Source organism: Coffea eugenioides, chromosome 10, assembly GCF_003713205.1.
Source record: "Coffea eugenioides isolate CCC68of chromosome 10, Ceug_1.0, whole genome shotgun sequence".
NCBI lineage: Eukaryota > Viridiplantae > Streptophyta > Magnoliopsida > Gentianales > Rubiaceae > Coffea > Coffea eugenioides.
The window spans coordinates 17,066,583-17,088,301 of record NC_040044.1 but is presented as its reverse complement, the minus strand read 5'-3'; the positions used below and the strand labels follow the sequence as shown (position 1 = coordinate 17,088,301).

Below are 21,719 nucleotides of genomic sequence, written 5' to 3'. Positions count from 1 at the left end.
TGACTTACTTGAAGAGCTTTTTGGCCCTGAGGAAATTGAGCTTATCCTCAGTATGCCGATTGGAGATCCTCGAAATAAAGACAAGCTCATATGGCATTACACGAAGAATGGAGCTTTTTCTATAAGAAGTGCTTATCACCTCATAAAGCAAAGATCATCCGATTGGGAGAACAATCTATCATGTAGCAATAGAGGAAATAGGAAATTCTGAAACATTTTGTGGAACCTGAATCTACCAAATAAGGTTAAGATCTTTCTAAGGAGAGCATGTCAGGATATTCTTCCAACAAACTCTAAGTTTGACAATAAAGGAATTGCAATGAATCATATCTGTCCTCTTTGTTCGGCTTCTAAGGAAGACACTAATCATCTTTTCTTGAGGTGTCCTGTTGCTATTCAGGCTTGGGCACTTAGTTTCTTAACTCACAAAGTGTTTCATGCCCCTAAACATCAATTTACCTCTTGGTTACCAAATCTCTTCTTGAAACTCCCAAGGAAAGACATGGAGCTAACAGGTATAATCTTATGGAACTTTTGGAATAATAGAAATGGCACTATTTTTTATGTTGCATATAAGGACTCCCTCAACATTGTATCTCTCTCCATTTCATATCTTCAGCAATTTCATGATGCTCACTTGTCAATTCTAGACCCGTCTCCTGCCACAAGAAGGTCTCACTCTCATCAACCTCAATGGATTAAGCCATCTAACGGTTATTGCAAAGCAAATTTCAATGGAGCTATCTTTCCCAGCAATGCGTCATCCGACATTGGAGTGGTGATCAGGGATGATCAAGGGCTTTTTATTGCAGGCTTTACACAAAAAATCTCTAGGCTTATGGATCCATCAGTAGTGGAATCTCGTGCTGCTAAATATGCAATGAAACTTCTTCACCGGTTGAATATACAAGAAGTTGTTCTTGAAGAAGACTCTCAAAGCGTCATCAAACTAATTGAAAACTTTGAACCAGATGATTCTCACTCTGGTATTCTTATTGAATATGTCATTTTTTGCTTGCATAATTGCTTGGCTGGGGAGGTTTCTTGGGTTCCTAGAAATAACAATAAGGTTGCTCACCTTTTAGCCAAGCATGCATTATCAATTTCAGATTATTGTATGCGGATTGACTCTCTACCTTGTTTTGTTATCTCTACTCTTGAAGCAGATTTAGTTTGATATAAATAAAATGGTTCGCTCTTTTTATCAAAAAAAAAAAAATTTTTGCCCACCCCTAATTCCTAGTAAAGGCTTTCCAATTTGAACAAGTTGCCAATCTCATTTGGAATCGGACCTGTGAATTCGTGAAAAAAACCAATCTCATCTAAATATACTCCAAAAGTTGCACCAAATTCAAGACTATAACTCATTGAAAATTAGCATACCTGTCAAATTAGCTATCGTCTAGATATAGCCTTTTTCTTTTTAGGGTAAAACAAAGCTTTAATTCATTCAATCATAGATTATAGCTTTGATCAATGAAGGGGGGAAATCATCCCACTAGACAGTTTTACATTCTAAAGCAAGAAACAATTTTACTAAAACATGAGCCGGCAAATTTCCAGTTCTACAGACATGGGAGATTTTACATCCTTGAAAAGTTTAATAGATCATCCGGGCCTTGTCTAGTAGATTGCCAAAATCAGAAAAAATCCACCAAATCATAGTTCATTTTTTGAACAACATTATAGCATCACTTTCAAGAATTAAAGTCTCAATTCTCACTTCCTTAACCCATTCCAATCCTTTGACGACAGCTGCAATTTCAACAAATTCTAGAGATGTAGCTTTACCAATTCTGTCCGCAAAGGCTGCCAAAGGTTGCCCTTTATCATCTCTAACAAGAACACCGATTCCTATTTCCTCTAAAGTCCATGTTGTATCTACATTAATCATCAAAAAACCTTGCTCTAGAGGATGCCACCATCTAGTAAATTCACTTGTACTAGCCATCTTACTAGTTTCATGACCTTTAATAAAGTCCAGTAAATATGATCGATTTTGCCCATTCAACTATCATGCGGGGTTTCATTACCTTTCCTTCAAATATTATGCCATTTCTTGCATACCAGATCATCCACATAATGATGACAATGAGATTTGTCTCTTATCCTTCTCCACTTTCCAATATCACCTGCATTAAGTCTTTGAAGCATGAAGCGTTAGCTATTCTAACATCCAAATTTAGATCAGGTAAGTCCCAAATCTCTCCAGCATATCTACATTCAAAGAAGATATATCGATCATTTTCTTGATTATCCCCACACCAAGGGCAAGTAGATTTAAAACCTGTCATTCTTTTACACAAGTTCACTCCAGTAGGTAATGCATTCTAGCATAGCCACCAAAGAAAACATTTGATCTTAGGGGGGCAATGTCAACTTCCACAATCCTTTCTAGAGCATTTTATCTTCCTTTTGCGATGATGATTCAACTTTTCCATTCCAATGCTTCAAGAGATCCATTATCATCCAGTATGCCAATTTTACAGAAAATTTTCTGTCCTTATTATAATGCCAAATCAACTGATCCTCAGGCCTAGTATCACATAGAGGTATCATGCAAATTATCTCAGTCTCATGCATTGGCAACACAGCTTTGATTGCATCTTCCTTCCAATAGCATTTTTTTTCATCAATGAGTTCCAAGACCCAGGTCACAGGCCAATTCCTTTTTGCAAACAAAGACGGTCTAAAATTATATGGTTTAGGCAACTATGGGTCATCCCATTCATGCACTGATTTGCCATTGCCTATGTGCCATCTCAGTCCTTGTCCTAGAAGGCCATGGCTCTCCCATATTCCTTTCCAAACCTTTGAAGAATTAACACCCTTGCCTGCAAATAAAAAGCTTGAATCAGGAAAATATTTTGCCTTTAGCACTTTCGCCATCAGAGATTGAGGTTGCTAAAGAATTCTCCATCCTTGTTTCGCCAACATTGCATAGTTAAATACTGTAAGATTCCTGAAACCCATACCACATTTACCTTTTGGCTTGCACATACATTCCCAATTTTTTCAACAAATCTTCCTCTCTTCTCTTTTTTAACCCCACCAGAATTGTCTTACAAGGCTAGTAAGTTTGTTATATAGCCTTCCAAACGGAAAAAACATGACATAACATAAGTGGGAATCGCTTGAATTACTGCCTTAATAAGAATTTCCTTACCTGCTTGGGATAAGATTTTCTCTTTCCGACCTTTTAGCTTTCTTCAAACTCGGTATTTGACAAATGAAAAAATCTCATATCTTGATCTACCAATCAAGTATGGTAATCCCAAGTACTTGCCATCTGATCCAGCCAACTTAACTCCCAATTTTTGGCATAAATAATCTGCAAGAGAATGGGGCGTATTAGTACTACAAAACATCGTTGATTTATCATTATTAATTTTCTGCCCAAATAGCATTTCATATTGTTTTAAAACATCCATAATTTTATTCACAAATATATCATCGGCTTTAGAAAAAAGGAGACTATCATCGGCTAAAAGAAGATGTGATATCCTTGGAGCCCCAAAACCCATAAAAATGCCATTCCATAATCCTACCCTTTCTACTTTCCTGATAAGTGATGAGAGTCCTTCAGCAAATATAATAAATAAATATGCTGAGAGAGGGTCACCTTGTCGTAGACCTTTGGATGGTTTGAAAAACTTTGTCGGCTGACCATTTATGAGAATAGAGTAGAAGACCGAATCAACACATTTCATGGTCACCTCCATCCATCTAGTTGGAAAGCCCATCAGCTGCATCACCATTCGAACAAAACTCCACTCGACCCTATCATATGCTTTGCTTATATCCAATTTGAGAGCAAAATATGAATCCCCAGCATCTCGCTTTCTCATTGAATAAAAAGTTTTGAAGGCTATGATAAAATTATTTGTGATTTGCCACCCCTTAATAAAAGCACTTTGGGCCTCATCTATGATGATCGGAAGAATTTGCTTTAAGTGATTCACTAGAGTTTTGGAGATTAGTTTGTATATGACATTACACAAACTAATCGGTCTGAACTCAGTGACTCTTTCCAGATTCTTCACCTTTGGAATCAAGACAATGAAGGTTTGATTAATCTTTTTTATTCTCAGATTTCCATTCAGAACTCCCAAAACCACATTAACTACATCTTCACCAACAATTGACCAAAATTTTTGATAAAAGATAGCATGTAGACCATCTAGCCCTGGTGCCTTTAAATGATGCATTTCAAATAGGGCAGCCTTAACCTCTGCCACTTCAAATTTCTTCAATAAAAAATCCTCCATATCTTCAGAAATCCTCTTGTCAATGAAACATCCACCTTCTTGATCTTGTTCCCTTTTTTGTTGAGAGCAATTCTGTAACATAGGCATAGATAATATTTTCTATTTCTTCAAGCTTTTTGCACCACATGCCCCTGTCATCTCTCAGACAATCGAGTTCCTCGCTCTTCTTTTGTTTGCTTTGTTATGGAGAAAACAGTATTGTGATCCCCACTATTAAGCCAGTCAGCTCTTGATCTCTATTTCTAATAAATCTCTTCTTGTGCCAATAACCCATCAATCTCTTTAATCAATTGAGATTCATCAGAGGGATTAGAATTTGGATTACACTGGACTCTCTTAAGCATATCATGTTTTCAGGATAATTGCTCTTTTATATTTTCGTATTTCCTTTTCCCTCAACTACCCAAAAAAATTCCCATATCCAATGTACTTCTATGTATGCGATCAATTAAATCTGTCTCATCATTCTGCCAGTGCTCTCAAACAATTTGGCTACATTCATCATCCTGCAACCACAAGGCTTCAAATCTAAAAAGTCTTTTATGTCTACGTACTCGCAAGTTGCCTTTTCATCTTTTTATTTCCACTTTGATAGGAACATGGTCCGAATGAGAAGCAGCCAGATGCTTAACCTCCATTCCTGGGCATAGGTTTTGCCATCCTAAGTTTGCCAAAGCACTGTCTAGCCGTAAATCCACTGTGGCATCAGCTTCTCTTCTATTGCACCATGTAAATTTATTACCCTTAAATCCCAAATCCATTAGTCCTACTTCATCAATTGTCCTTTTGAATTCATAAATTTGAGACCAATTTTTCTCCAATTTACCAAATTTTTCGTCCCTTTCAAGAACTTCATTAAAATCCCCAAAACATAACCATGGTAAATGGATATTGTCACTTAGCATGGAAAGAAGTTCCCAAGAACCTTTCCTTTTCACCACATCTGTGTGTCCATAGAAACTAGTCAGCCTCCACTTGAGACCACTTTCCTCATCAGATATTATAACATCAATATGTCCTCTGGAATAACTAGCAATCATCAAGTCAACTTCCTCATTCCACAATAGAGCCAATGCCGCACTCAATCCAGGCCTATCAACAAAGAAACCATTTACTAAAGCCAATTTTCCATCTAACTCTTTCCATCTCCCTTTGCATCAATTTTGTTTCTGATAAAAAGATAATTTTGGGGAACTCAGTCTGAACAAGACTAAGAAGTGCTCGAATTGCCTGGGGCTTCCCCAAGCCCCAGCAATTCCAAGCTAGGAGATTCATGGCTCTCGGCGGGGTTGCCTAGCAACCTCTGCCGTTTGAATTGAAGATTCCAAAAGAACAACTTCCATGCGCTTCTTTTTGCTAAGCCTATCACAATCATCTAACCCCCCTCTTCTTCTATAGTCCTCCTTCTTCCATTTTCCAAATCATCAATATTGGACGATACATTTGTACCATTTTCATGCTCCCATACTATGAAGGATCTTTTTCTCGATAAGAATCGCCATTACTTTTATTCTTAATTACATCTTGGATCATGTCCCTTGCATCTCTGTTTAGTATTCTAGGTCCTTGGTCTGCTTGATTCTCCTGATCATGAGAATTAGAATTGTTTGGCCTACTAACCTTTTCATATGGGCCCATACACAATGCAACTATGGGCCTCAGTGGTTTGGCCCAGATAGATTCCTCCCTTATGAGCCTACTGGTTCTCTTTTAATCCTTCGACCAGATTGTCACGTGCCTGTCCGTGAGGACAATTATCGCTACTTTCTCCAAAGCCTTTGTCTGCTGCACATGCATCTGAAAAATCCACCGTCTTATCAACTGACATTGCAATTATTTCATTTCCCTCAAAAGTCTCCATTGGAATACCTCAGGTTCCCTCTTCGTTGGTTCCAAGAGAGGAAATGTGATTGTTGAGCCCTCTCACCTCGCTTTATATCTCCTTCTCCACAGGCTGCACCTTAACCACCCTAACTTGACTGGTTATGTCTATCGTCTCTAGATACAGCCTCTTAAGCACAGATTAAATTTCTAATCCCCTTGGTATTTGCTCGTTGAATTTATTGATCCCTATGTAAGGAATTTAAAGCGGGGAATTTTTTGAAAAAGCTTTCTGGTACTTGGCCATCCAAATTATTTATTTGTAGACATGAACTTCCAAGTTTAGGAAGCAATTCACATGAACTTTCCCTGAGAGATCCAAACAAGCTATTATGTTACAGCATAAGCCAACTAATGCCAACTTCCACCAGTAAAAATTGTATAAGATTGACAAATTCAAAAAAAAAAAAAAGGAATTTAGGCCACTTGACATTCATTTCATGCCAGTTTGCCCCTACAAGTCAAAATTATGGCAAATTTTCCCACCAAAATAGTTTGGATTACTGTTATTGCTGACTAGTTGAACCAACAAAAAAAAATGATAAAACCACCCACTTAACAATTATGGTGAAGACCTTCAATTTATGGAGATAGCCTATTTATCCTCTCCTTCAAGTTCAAGAAGAAAATCACCTTTGCAAGTCTACTTATTTTTAATTTTCTTTTTCCTTTTCATTTTTAATTTTTTTGATCTCTCTTTTTATTTCTTATTTTTATTGCATTTTTTCATTCTCTCTTGCCGCTACTAAGCAATTTCTTACTATTGGTAATTGATCAATTACAAACTCTAATTGCCGCACCTGTGCCTTAATAAATATAATTTCTACGTTAAATGTGCTTTAGTATACAAGCAACATGTATATTATTATATGATGGAATTCTGGGGGATTTTGTCATTCTTTAACCCATTCTTTTATTTTGTCATAATTTTTTTTAATTTATTAATACTTACAATTGATAGATTAATTTAGGTTATAGTTAGTTCGTTTCTTGTATTACATATCATTTTTATCTATAAACTAAATTATTCAGGCACATGTATAATTGATTAGAGGGATAATTTCAAAAACCTTCCCTGAAGTTTGTCATAATATCACTCAACTCCCCTCAACGTTTTAAAATCTCACTTACCTCTCTTGTCAACTTAACATGATTAAATATTCCTATCAAAGGTCATAAATTGACAACATTACCCTTACTCTTAATAACTATTTAATCAAAAAGTCAAAATAAAATAAATATTAAGAGCAAAAAATATAAATTAAAAAATAAATTGCTAGCTAATAATGGTCCATATTTCTTTACATTGGGGTCATGGTAGCAAAGAACGTGAATAAATTAAATCTAATCAAGATCAACCACTTATGAGGCTTTTGGAGAGTAATTAACACCTTAAAAAATTTCGTACACAATTAAAATTAAGAAAGTCAAGATATTTTTTGGAGAAATATATTTTAATTCATGGTGTAGTTTAAATTATATTGAAAACTAAAATAATCTCTTCATATGTGTGAATTTTTCAATGTGTAAATTTTGCTTTTGTTTCAATGCAACTAAAATAAATAGTTTACGTCAAGAAATTTACACCTTCTAAAAATTTAACCTTATCTTATTTTTTATTGTTGTTGTAAATTCCATAAGTAGGATAACATAAGACTAGTATTGGAATGAAAGTTTTATCTTTCTTGTAATTCCTCTAAAGGGGTTAAAATGTTACAAGAAATATCAATCCAAGGGAGGTAAGTGAGATTTTAAAAATCTCAGGGGAGCTGAGTGATATTATGAAAAATCTTGGGGGAGGTTTTTGAAATTATCCCTTGATTAGAATGGGCAAAATAGAACAGAAAATAAGGGAAGAAAATTAATAGGAAAAACAAATGAGAGAAAAGAAATAAAGAAGGAAAGGAGGAGGCAAGAAGTAATTAAAATCGCAAGAGTAATTTTAGGAAGTAAAGCCTGGTCCCAGCCCTTCTACCTATATTATTTCATGAAGATGGACACTGAGAGTACGCATTCTCTCCGGAGTCAAAAGTGCAACAAAGTTCATGGTACAAACTGCAAACAATGCCAAAACTTAGCATGGGCAATTTTTTGAAATTCAAACATCGATGTGGACTAAGGAGCAACTAAAGTAGCACAAAAATAACAATTCTTAGATACTTATTCACATATGACCAGTTCAAGGTAATGAGCATTCCCACAATATGGCTGGTTTTTATGGGCAAGATCCTCAAATTGTGAAGATTGCCCAACTCTTCTTGAGCAATAGCTGCATATTTGGGCAGATCATCTCCTCTGATCTCCTTAATTAAGTAAATCTTTTAACATTAAATTGGCAACAATCAAGAGATTGTAGCACAAGAAATATGATCTACAGTGACCAAATTTAAATATAGCATCCAGTAAAGGAATAAATTAACCAAGAAATATTACCTTCTAAAAAGTTAACCGCAAGATCTAGCTCCTCAAGCATTTTTAACCTCCCAAGTTCTTTAAGTATGGACCCGTTGAACTGGTTGGATGACAAAGATAACGACTCCAATCTGGAGCAATTTGCTAAACGTGATAGTATTTCACCGCTTAACTGATTTGAAGACATATCAAACGCTTTTAGATTTTGAAGATTGTCGCATATGTTAGCAGAAAGATGATCAACAAAAGAATTTTGTTTCAAGGATGGGTGTTGAAGTCTATCCAAGACACCCAGCCATGATGGAATTCTCCCACGAGATTATTGTTGCTTAAAGCCATGAAACTTAGTTGGCGCAAATGAGACATCCTTTTGGCAAATAACCATGAAAACTATTGTTGCTCAGGTCGAGAGAAATAAGAAATGAAAGGTTTCCCAGCTGTGGAGGAATCGTGCCTTCAAAATCATGTTGGAAATATTTAAGGTCACCACTCTTTGACAACTAGAGTTATAAGTAACTCCAATCCAATCACAAACAGAGGAAGAAATGGACCAAAGATTAAGTGAGGATCATAAACTATGTGGTCTTTTAATGTCACAAGGGTAGATTTATCAGTAATGATAGTGGCTCCTATTATGGCTACTAGACAGGTAGCCAATAAAAGTCCCACAGGGAAGTAATTGCATGTTCTCTCCATTTCTGTTGACTAAACTTACAAATAGAACCGACGATGAGAAAGTGTGACACTTTTATGGGACTGAAATATACCATTTTAACTTCAATTCAGATTCCATATATGTATCTCAAGATCAAATGCAGTCAACTACTATCAATTGATGTCCAAGCATTTTATGGTTTTTAGACGGATTCAAGTCTAACAAACAAACCATCGCCTTCTTTTTTTTTTCAACACAGTAAGTATACTAACTTACGTTGGACTAATCCCCATGTGGCTGTGCATCCCACCTCCAAGGATACATAACCGGTAGAAGGGAGGCTCGAACACACAATCATCAGATTCGTAACAACTAGCTTGCGACCATTCGAGCCAACCCGTGGAGACAAACCATCGCCTTCATTGGGATGATAATATGGTGAGAATGCGTACTGGCGAACGCACAGCACGAGTCGGAGGGTGGGCCCTATGACTGAATTTCCTTGCAAGAGTAAAGAGACTAATAAATTTAGTATCAGCAAAATATCTTTTTAAAATTTTTTAAATAATAATTTATACAGCGGTTTAGTCAAAATTATGCCACTATTAATTGGAATGCAGTTTGTCGCACCCCATTTTTTAAAATAAAATTTAGGTGTTGAAAAAATTAGATTTTGATTTTAGAAAATAAATAAAGAAAAAGGGTCTAATATGGAACTTAGAAAATGCGACGGTTTGGGCCCAAAATAATAGTCTAAAAAGGGTTTTCTAGGAAAAATAGGAGTCACCGCTTGGTATTGAGTTTAGTTGTACAAAATTACCCAAAATATATTTTTAAATAAAAAAATAAATAAAACCTCTTTTAGATGACTTCAGATCTTTGAAAACAAGAGAAAAGGGTTCGGGAGTCACGGTTGAAGAAACGGAAGGCAAAGATTTGATAAATTCAAACTTAAGGCACCCTTCCAACCTAGGCAAGGTTAGTTGCGAAATTTAGTCGAAAATTTTCTTGGTCTAATTTATAAAACTTATTACATTAGAATGCTTCTATATGGATGCGAGTCTAGACTTAGGAGGTATCGGTAGAGTCGAAATATCTCTTCAAAATTTAATTGGTGTAAATCACACTAATTGCAACGCTAAAAAATGATTTTTAGAAGAGGTTATGAATATGCAAAAGATAAGACTCGAAAAAGAAGTTATAATATATAAATAAATATACATGACCTATAAAAAGGGAAATGCAACATAACGGGTATGGGATACTAAAATTCGTAACTCAAATTTTCCTTCTTATAGAGGGGAAAAGAGCGTGCTAAGGTTAAGAAGACATACTCGTTCATTTTCCACATTTGAAGGGTGACTTTCCTAACCCAGTCAAACAAATAAACTTCCTACTTTCTAATTTCTTAAATGGAATGCAAATTTAAATGTCACGTTTCGCGCACATAGGGATAAGGGAAATAATATACAGGCAAGGTGGGAAAAGGACCCTAAAAATAAAAATATGCATGAAATGCAATAAATGTCATACAAACATGTAATTCTAACGCATAGGCAGCCTTAAGAGTCTAGCATTGGACCAACTCATTTCTACAAGTTCTCACTAGTTTTGGATTTTTTAAAAATTCCATGCAAGCGTGTTCGATTTTTGCTGTAAATTTGGAAGCTTATCAAGCCCAAAAACCCTACCAAATTAATTCCCAAATTTCGGATCTAAACTAGGGGCGGAGCCAGAAAGAAATCTTAGTGGGGGCAAAAATAATACTAAATTTTTTTTATTTACTCTTTTTCTAGTTTTTTCAGCAAAAAAATAAATAAATTCACCAACAAGTACAAATGATACGTATAATCCATGAAAAAAGTAAAAAAATAAACTCAAAACTATTAATGTAATAATAATTTTATTTCAAAACCAAACTAAACTATTTACAATTGCTCACGACGAGTTTTCATATTTTGATAACGGTTTACAACTTTCTCATTTTGAACTTCACGAAGTATATTTTTCTCAATATAAGTAACTAAACAATCATTCATCCAAATGTCTCCCATTCTATTTCGTAACCGATTCTTCACTATATTCATAGCTGAAAAAGCCCTTTCTACTGTAGCTGTAGCAACAGGCAAAATCAAAGCTAACTTTAAGAGCATATAAACCAATGGATACACAATATCTCTCTTAGTCTCTACCAACCTTTGAGCTAGATCAGAGATTTTCCTTAAATCGAGAAATTCCTTAGCTGATTTCAAGTCATTAATATAAGTATCCAATTCAATGTCAAGTGCAAGAATATCCAACTTAGAAAATTCACAAGGATAATGTTCTGCAAGACGAATCAACTTTTTCTTATCAAATGCTGCAAAGGAATCACTTGGGTTCAAGCATGCCATACAAAGAAGCAACTCCATATTGACTTCATTGAACCGATTGTTGAGTTCTTGGAGTTGTAAATCTATCTCAGCACAAAATAGCTCAACTCGATAGTGGTGAAGGTTTGTAATTTGCTGAACTTTTCTTCGAGATCTCCCACTATTAATGAATATTTCATCCATTTTCGGAATGATGATCTCATGTTTTTCACAAAACGAACAAACATCATCAAGCAAAAAATCCCAACCATCTTCCCTAGTAGCTTGTAATTGTTGCTTGGAAACTTTGACTAGACCCATAGCATTCACAATATCTTGATCCTTTCTTTGTAATGCTTCAGATAGTGCATTCGTTATTCCCATGATTTTCTTCATCAAGTGCAAAATAAATGCAAATTCAAAAGATTGCAAAGAATTAAGAAGTGCATATGCTTGACCTCTTTGCTCCACCAAACCATCATTTTCAATTATCAAAAGAACATCTATTACAGAATTATACATAAGAACCAACTTTAACAACGAGCCAAAATGTGAACTCCAACGTGTATCACAAGCTCTTTAAAGGCTAGTTTCTTGATTTAAACCTGTAGACACCAAATTTTTATTATTTATTTATTTATTTACTATTCGTTTTTATTTGTTCTATTTTTATTTGTATTTACTTTTAGTTTTAGTTATTTTATCCATTTTTAGCTAGAATTTCTCAAAGGGAAAAGAAAAGTGTTCAAAAAAATATGTTTTAGTTGTTTAGGATTTAGTTTCATTATTTAAAGAAAAAAGGAAAAATGAAAAATGAAAAGATGATGAATTGGAATTTGCACTTTGTTGTTTCTAGTTTATTTTTCATCCAATGTTAATTAAATTGTTTTTATTTTTACTATTATCAATTTTAATTACTTAAAAAAAAAAAAGAAAAAAAAAGGGGAATACGCGATGGCAAGCTGCGTTTTTACGCAGCTTGCAAGTAAGGGCTCGGGCAGCCCTTGGCTGCAATTTTAGAGGAGACAATGGGAGTTTTAGGGTTGGGGTGGCCCCATATAAATAGAAGATGCAGCAGCAGCCGCAAGGGGAGAGAGGGCATCGAGGAAAAGAAGAGCAAAAAGAAAAAACAAAGGAGGATTTTTCGAGCGAGGGTTTGTGGCTAAACCAAAAGAAGAAAAAGAAAAGGGCAGCCGCAAGAGAGGGAGCTTCATCGTGGGGAGAGCTAGCAAACGGGAGAGATAAGAGGGAGAGCCGAGAGCAAGGGGAGGAGATAGCCATTTTGAGAAATAGAACCAGAGGAAAACAGAAAAGTAAGATCCGGAGGGCTTGGTGAAATCTGAGAAAAGAATTGCAAGAAACTTACGGAAAAGGAGGAGCTTTCGGGCAGAGTGAGGAACCAAGAGCGACGGCCAAACGAAATCTGGTGCTGTTCCTGTGGCGAACCAAGAAACTATTGAAGCTGCTGAGAAGTTGTCATGCCATTTTCAGCCGCGGACATCGAAAGGGAGAGCAAGGACTGTAAGGTTTTCATTCTTTTTTATTAGTTTTCCTCTGATGATTGAATCTTCAAGCTTGCTGTATTCTCTGTGCGCTTCCTTTGGTTTTTATAGTCTAAAGTTGCTTCTTTTATTTACTCCTATGCCGTTTGATGGGTTTGCTGATGGGTTTTGCCCTTGAGCATGTTTCTTTCCCTAAAAGTGGAAAACTTGCTTGATGAAGGTTGTTTATGCGTGGGTTCGGCCTGAGATAGAATTTTTACAATTTATGTGAGTATGTTTGATAGGTCTCAGTCGAACTCTAGTATAATGATAATTGTATGAGATGAGCTGCAAGGCTTGCGGCAGGAAATTGCAGACGGAAATAGTGAAAAATGGCATGCTCTGTGCCTATTTTTGAAATGTTCGTTGTTTGTTCGGATGTCAAAGCTCTCTGTTTTGTTGCTGAAGTTTAGCCTAATCAAGGTCTATGATTTGTGGTCCAGTCATGCATGACTGTTTTAAGTTTTTTTTGCTTTCCATCCTTGCTGCATTTTAAGTGCCTGAACCGAGAAGCTTATAATGTTTGCGTCACTTGCTATTTCTTTTGCTGCATTTCGACCTGGTCATTTCGGTTTAGAGTGTTTGTTAACAACTTGGGATAAGAGCTGTAGTATTCGGTAAAATTGATAGGTTTCATGGGCATGAATATGTTCTAGCTGAGAGGGAAATATTGAAGAAAGAATGGTGGCTGGAGTTTGTAGAAATACATGAGTTACTTCGCATCAGTTTCTGTTTAAGTTTTACTTGTTTGATGCTGAAGTTGTGGTTGTTTGTTGAAATCAAAGTTATACATTGGTTTGAGAGAGTGTGGTTGAGGATAGCATTGGGTTTTCTGAAATCTGTGGCCAAAATTCAGCAAGGGGAAGCTGCTGCATTTTTTTTCTTTCTTTCCTTTGCCGCGTTTCCTGTCCCTTGATTACTGGTTGAGTTTGTGCACTTCAGTGTCATGTTTGAGGGAAGCAAGGGAAGGTTGAATGCTGAGTTTGCATGTTGAAATGTTTGGAGCATGCTCGAGCACTGAGATTTCTTTTGCTGCATTCTGTTTCGGTGGCATCCCGTTGCTGCATTTTGTTTTTTACTTCGGGCAGCTATCATTCCAGTTTCTCTGTTTTGATCTTTGCAAGAGAGGTGGAATGGCTGGGTTGATTTACAATTGGAAAAGTTGTGCCTTGTGATTGATATTCATTGGTAATGTTAAAGATGGCATTGGAACACAATAGGTTGCAACCAAGGTATTAGCTGGAATTTTGCAGAAACATAAGATTTACGTAGCATGCATGAAATATATTCTAAAATTTGCACTTTAACCCCCCAAGTTCCTTTTAGTTTCACTGTGACCCAACCAATTGAATAATTTCCTCAATTTGGTCCTTGACAATTTTAATTCTACAACTTCATTGCTTGTTTGTTTTAAGTAATTACTATGTGTTGTTTCAATTGTACTTAATTCATAACTTTAGGGGACTTTATGATCAAGTGAGCTTTGCTTTGCACATTTCTTTTAATTTTTCTTAAATAAATTGGTACCTTGACCATTTCTTTATTTTGGAGGATAAATAAGTGATTTCACTTCATTGGGCCCCAATTTCAAGGGAGGTACACTCTATCCCTCATTTGCACTTCATTTGCCCCTATGTGCCCCTACGTGTTATGTGGATATGCATGTCTATTTCGCTTTCCTTGCCCTTCTTTAATTCCTTGCATTTATTTCATTTACTTTTGCTTTTTATTTAAGTTATTCATTATGGGGTATGTGTACACCTCTTGGCTTGTAATAGATAGGGCCCGGAGAGCATTTGGTCCATTTCCCCTTCCCCTTGGTTGCTTTTGTTATTCATTATGGGGTATGTGTACACCTCTTGGCTTGTAATAGATAGGGCTCGGAGAGCATCTGGTCCACTTCCCCTTCCCCTTGGTTGCTTGCTTTTGTTGCTACATGTTTAATTGCTTTATTAGGCTCTTGCATCTAGTCGAGCATGCTAAATGCTATGTGCTATGTGTTTACGAGTATTTTGGCATGTCTACTTGCTTTCATAGCCATGAATGAATGGAATGGATGAATGTACGTTTCCGCTAGTCCAACGCTAGTCGGAATTCATAGAATGGGCTAGTCCAACGCTAGACCCTTAGGGATTTCCCTTCATTAGCATATCATTTGCTTGTTCACCACATATCATGCATTTTTCTTAGTTTTATCACTTGGCATGCTCCTCGAACCCCCTTTCCCTTCATTTTAGGATTTTTGCATATCATGATAGTTGTAGGGTCCATTTGCTTGAGGGTCCCCTTCTGATAAGGGAAACGAGCGAGTGTGGCTACTCGATAGCCTTAGCACGCTAGTTTTGCCTTCTAATCAAAGGGAAAATCGAAGTCGACAAGTTAGGAGTCATTCCCATACCCGACCTGATGCATTCCCTTAGGTTCATTCATTCTCATTTATCACTCACTCATTCTTTTCAATTCACATTTTCCTTTCCTTATTGTTCATTTTGATTTCTACTTCACAAAAATTGCATTTAATTACACCTATATGCACTTATCACTATATTTCATACACTTGCACACAAACACTTGGAATTTTCATACAATTGCACACGTGCACCTTTTCATACACTTGCACACAAACACTTGGATTTTTAATTTCGTTCATACACTTCCACACTTGCACCTTTGAGTATCATTTGCATTAATCGACCTCTATGGGGGTTTTCCTTTGTTGGCCGCCACAATTCATGTGGTTTGGGACCAAAAGCCTCACGAGAGACATCGTAGAATTTAGGATTGCATTTTCCTTTCCGTTTTGCATTCATATAGTCATATCCAACGTGCGAACATACATTGGGTAGAAAAATTAGGAAAATTGGTTTAAGTCACGCAACTAGCCTTGGCTAGGTCGAAGGGGTGCCTTGGATTTTTATCCTTGCCTTCCCCTTCGTCAAATGTGACCCCCGATCCCTCTTTTGGTTACGCAGACCCAAAAGTTCTCAAAAAGGGTTTATTTACTTTTTTTATTCAAAAACAAAAATCATTTTTGGGTGACTTGGTACACCCTAACTCTATACCAAGTGGCGACTCCATTTTTTTTGATACCAAAACCCTTTTGAACTTCACTTGGCCAAATCGTCGCATTCTAAGTCCCATGGCCTTTTACTTTTCATTCCGCACACGTTCACATGTATATCACACACACACACACCACACTACATCATTCGAAAAGTGGGGCGCGACAGTTGGCGACTCCACTGGGGAACTCCTAAGTGGGTCCAAGCATTTGACTTAGCCATTCGTTTCCTTTTTCTACCCTTTTTATGCATTGCATTTGGATATTAGGGTTGCATTTTCCATTTTTAGGGCCTTTTGCCTCGCGCGCGTATCCAACTATTCCCTCACTCACGTATGTGTGATTGGTTGATTGGATGTATGTTTTACTTGTTTATCTCGCGCTTGCATTGCATTGGGAGGGGGTGTGTGTCACCTTTAGAGCCTCGCGTGGTTCTCACCCCTTTCCCTCAAAATAGGGAGCACTTCATACGTGCACGTTTACTTGCTTTTATCCCATTTTATTTTGTTTTTCGTGGGCGTTTCCCACACCGCCTTGTAGGATTAGGATCGATTGCCTTGGGTAGGCGGCTGGTGTGCTCTGCGCCCATAGCGCTACCTAAGGGATCACTCGAGCCACCGATCAAAGGCCCTGGGAGTGATGACCCTTCGCCTTTAGGTCTGAAGGCTTGGGAGCCGAAGCTTTATCGAGTCTAGGCATTAGTGAACCAAACCTCATGCATCCATATTAGCATTTTCCTAGGCTAGAGTCAGCCTTACCCTATTTTAAGCACATTAGGCACGAGGGAAGGGGTTCCACCCCTTTTACTTGCTTTATTGTATTTCTTTTCTTAATTGCTCCCAATGTGTTATGTGTACTATCAATTGCACTAACCATTCTTTTGTTTTCCTGGCTTGCATTCATATGCCTTAGCAATAAGAGGCCCTTTTGGCACTCTTTTAGTGGCTCACCCACTAGATAGCTCACATGTCTAAATTTCAGTCTTTGCACTTACTTTTCAGTAAATACATTTCATGTTTAGACCTTTTCCCCCCGTTGCATTATTTATGTCCTTTAGACCATATTTGTCACATATTTACATCGCTTTAATAAATGGCATCATGCATAAACCCTAGAAAGGGAATGCCATTTAGGGGATCCCGTGTTAGGAATAAACCACCCCATGTCTCGGATATATAATCCAAATGAGACTTGCACGTTTACCTTTCTCGTACCATCCGAAGGGGTAGTGCACAAGGTAAGGTAGGATCCGATCATTTTCATGGAGTGATCTTTGGAATATGAGCATCTAATAATCACTTTTTGGCCATTTTTTTAAAAAAAAATTGGTAAAAATCCCTTGCGTGAAGGACATTAATTTGAAGAAATTCACAAGTGATTCCTCCTATTGGGACGATAAATAAATTGAGGCCAAAATTTGATTTTTAGAAGGTCATAGTCTAATGCACCTCAATAATTTTGAAATAACCAATGGCCGGACAATTCAACCAATCCATTGACCAATTTACCCTTGTTAGGGTCACCTGGTCGATTTTGCATAAATCGTCAATTCATTTGACCAATTTACCCTTTTTAGGGTCATGCGGCCGATTTTTGATTAAATCACTAATTCTCTTTCATTCATTTGGCCAGTTCACCCATTTTTAGGGCAGCCGAGCCGATTTTGAATAAATCAAGTTTCATTCAATCTGTTTGATCAATTTACCCTTTTTAGGGAAATCTGATTAATTTTGGATAAATTTCATTCAATTCATTTGACCTGTTTCCCTTTTTAGGGTAATTTGGTCGATTTTAAATAAATTGTCAACTTCATTCAATCCATTTGCCCTATTGGGGTTTCATTGTCAAATTCCAAATTGGGAAATCTAGTCAATTTTGAAGAAAACCGTCCATTGCAATCACTTGATCAATTGGGGTTTTGACCCGTAATTCACTGAGAAATTTTATCAACGAATTCCAATCTCTTTGAATAGGAAGTTCGTCAAGGTCAAACCCATGCGTTTTGCAAATCAAAGGTAATCAATCCCTTCGGACGAGGTCCTCATTTTGACAAACGTCTCTTCTTATTCCAATGGGCCAAATTTTTCAAAATTATTTTCACTCCATGAGTTGATCGGATCCATCAGGTATTGTATAGTGCCTATTCTAGCGGATTGCATTTTCATGCTAGGCCTACCCTTGGCATAAAAAGGGTTCCCCCCATAGGACATGCATACCGATTTTGCAGTTTTGCCTACTAACTCGGGGTATTTTTCTTTTGTTTCCCCCTCCCCTGCATTCATAAAAATGTTTCAATAAGATGAAAATATTCTTCTATATCTGATGATAATTTTAATCCAATAAAGTTTGAAGAGTACAAGTGTTATTTGATTCTTGGGCAGATCCTACGATGAAAACATAAATGATCTATCTGGAAGCTCTACGCTAAAGCCTCTGAGAGATGTTGTGATTGTTTTCCAAAGGAAAATTTTCTATATTTGATTTGTTAATACATTTTGTTCCAAAAAGAAAAGGAGACAAAAAGTGTATATGTGGAGCTCTTTACAAGTTTCTCTCTTCTCATTTGTATTGTAATTGAATGAGAAATTTTGTTTCAAACTTTTTCAGTAATAAACTTTTTGGACAATCATTGTTTTGTGCATATTTATGTACATTTCATTCTTTATTCTTATTCATTGGAGATTTCGTGACGAATTTTAAGAAGTAAGACCAAATTGAAAAGCTTCATGATCACAAGGGTCTGCTTTCAAAAATCCTTATGTACACCAGATTGTTGATCCGAGTCATCCAATAAGAGTGCTCAGGAAAAGGGTGAACGGTCACTCAAAAGGCCCAATGAGATATCTTTTCTCCTTCACTTAACCCCAAAATAAAATCAGTGACATTGATTGATAAATTGCAAATTGGGGCCATCTTTGCTTGAAAATATCCATGGTGTTTAATCGATTCAATCACATCTAAGTGAAAGCAAAATGTGCATTATTCTTGTTTGTTTTGAAAATTTGGAATGATACTTTGAGCATTCGTTTCTTTACCTATACACATTTTATCATTTGCTCTCCCGTTTGAGCCTTTGAAAGAATAATTTCGTTTCAAATAAAGGCCTTAATGATCACTACCCTGCAATGGGAAAATTTTCAAAAAGGGAATGGATTCTCAACGACCATTTCGTTACTTTGGTTGTCATGAGGTGTAAGAATGATGCTTTGGCCGTCGTTTCTACAACCTAAACACCAATTACCACTTGCATCCCTATTTGAGCAAAAAATTGGTGGTTCTTTTCGAGTGCACATATGATCGCACCCCACATTGGGGAAGGAGATTGGGGAATTTTGAAAAGAAAAGGGGAAAAGCAAACATGCTAAAATAGGAAGGGAACCGCAAATTGGGGAAATTTGATTCCACTTAGTTTCCAATTTTGAAAAAAAAGAAAAGGAAGAGTTTTGTCCGCGTGGATCGCCTATGTTTCACACATATGGATGAACAAGGGTTTTCCTCAGTCAATTAATTCAGATACACGCAAAAATTTCGCATTAACGAAAATTTCCTTTCAGAGTCATTGTAAGGAACGGAATACAAGTCAGGCCATCTTCTTTTCCAATCGAACGTTCTATCCCTAGTTATCCCCTTTGAGCCTTCAGAATAAAATACTTCATTTGGCAACCCCTGAGGATCGCAAACCCCACGTTGGGGCAAGTTGGAGTTGAAAAAAGGAAAAGTTTCAAGAAGTGAAAAGTGAAAAGCAACAAAATCCAAATCAAAAGAAGAAAAGAGAACCTCAGTTCAAAAATAAACTGGGGCAACTTTCAAAGAATGGCAAAAAGCCGAAAAGTCAAAAGAAGAAAGAAAATGAAAGAGAAAAAGCCTCAATTGAGCAAAAACTGGGGCAAATTCTGATTTAACCCTAAAATAGGGTTGACGCAACAATGCGATCTCAGATTTTTCAAACCAGTTTTGAAATCCGTTTTCAAGCCTTAACTTTTCTAAAGCACCCCACCTGACCCCATTACAAAACCGAAAGTCCTGACTTCTGTTCTTTGCAATAGCCCTGTCAAGCAAATTTCTGATGCCGGAAGTTTTTGCTGTATTTCTGAATTGATTGGGTGTGAGGTTGACGCTGCTCTTCATGTGAAATCCCGCGAGGGTCTTTTTGGAAAAGAGGCAAAAAGCAAAGCAAGAAAAGTAAATGCAAGAAAATGCAGAAAATTCGACGCTGAAGTCTCCGGTGAGTGATGAGAAAAATGCAAACAAAGGCTGAAGTCTTTTGATTTCAAAATAGGGGCAATTTTGGAAAAACGCGATCTATGGTGCAATATCCTTGAAAGTCTTAAACTATCGTTTTCAAGCCAAATTACAAGCTAATAAAGTCCATCGTTGACTTATTCCTTCATGACAATCCAAAGTGAGGATCATGCTCATAAGAAATTCATCAAATCATTTGTGATCATAAGGGTATAACCCGTTTCCACATGTTTAGCTATCACTTCTGTCCATACGTTACAAGCCTAGAAAGCTGGTATGTTGACTAAGTTTTCTTGAAAAATAAGGGTGACAAACTCTTTGCTTTCACTAAGATGTGACATTGAATGGATTACATACAATTGGGGCACAAAAATGAGACAGATTCTGACCTCTCATTTTCCTTCAGCCACTTCCAAATCAAAAATAAAGTCACTTGATTGGTCCTGAAAAATGAGCCAACCAGAAGTGGTGACCCGTTACCCTAAACACCAATGCTAAAAGTGAGGAAGAAATCTTCTTGAATTTGGTGTTACTTCGAGGAATTCATCATGAAATTTCTGCATGAGTTTCAAACTTGACGTTTAAAGTTTCTTCACATTGTTGTATATGTGCACTCTTTTCTAAATTTTAGAAAGTGCGGTTTTTCTTTGTTCAAATCAATGGGAAATCATCTGAACAAATTTTTGCAATCAAGGGAGCCCACACTGGGGCAAAAATTTTATTTGTGAGATTTCATGAAATAAGCCCATACTGGGGCACATTTTTTGTAATACATTTGAGATTTGTGTCCAAAAATCAAATAATAACATTTTTCGAAACAATCCCGCTGCTCTTTTCCTGGAATTTAAGTGCATGTCATACTTTGATGAACCCCTTGTACAGGTATTCATGATTCAAAATGACGAAAGGCATCCAGTAAGGCGGAAGGCCGATACTGCAAAGAGAAGCAAGAAGAAGGAGGAAAAATGGACCCTACACTTGGGGCAAATTATTTTTTTAAAATTTTTGAAAAAAAAGGGAAAAAAGAAGGAAAAAAGAAAAAAAGAGAAAAAACCAAAAATCAAATCAAAAAGTCAAAAATCAAGTTCAAATTCTTGTTTCTTGAAAAATCAAATTTGATTTCTTGTGGGCGAAGCTCCAATGCACGCCGCGCATCATTCTGTTCCCCCCTTCTCTTGACATTCCAAATCAAGTTGGGCCTGGACTTGGTGCCGCCAACATTCCAAAGATCAAATTGGGACCGGGTTTCATCCCGCCAATCTCGGCAGGACCGGGTATAATCCCGCTGACCGTTTTTTATCAAATTGG

At 36.8% G+C, this 21,719-nt stretch overlaps 1 protein-coding gene and 1 pseudogene across 1 annotated transcript; one reads left to right on the top strand and one right to left on the bottom strand.

The window, feature by feature from the left end:
- The first annotated feature begins 502 nt into the window (after positions 1–502).
- LOC113750523 lies at positions 503–1,177 on the top strand. The gene has a single exon (XM_027294489.1). The coding sequence runs from the start codon at positions 503–505 to the stop codon at positions 1,175–1,177; it is 675 nt and encodes a 224-aa protein (XP_027150290.1).
- Positions 1,178–11,144: 9,967 nt separating this feature from the next.
- Positions 11,145–21,719, bottom strand: part of LOC113750522 — a 30,372-nt pseudogene continuing 19,797 nt past the window's right edge.

Coding starts and splice junctions, on each gene's coding strand:
- LOC113750523 (XM_027294489.1), top strand. CDS start 503: ATGGAGCTAACAGGTATAATCTTATGGAACTTTTGGAATAATAGAAAT.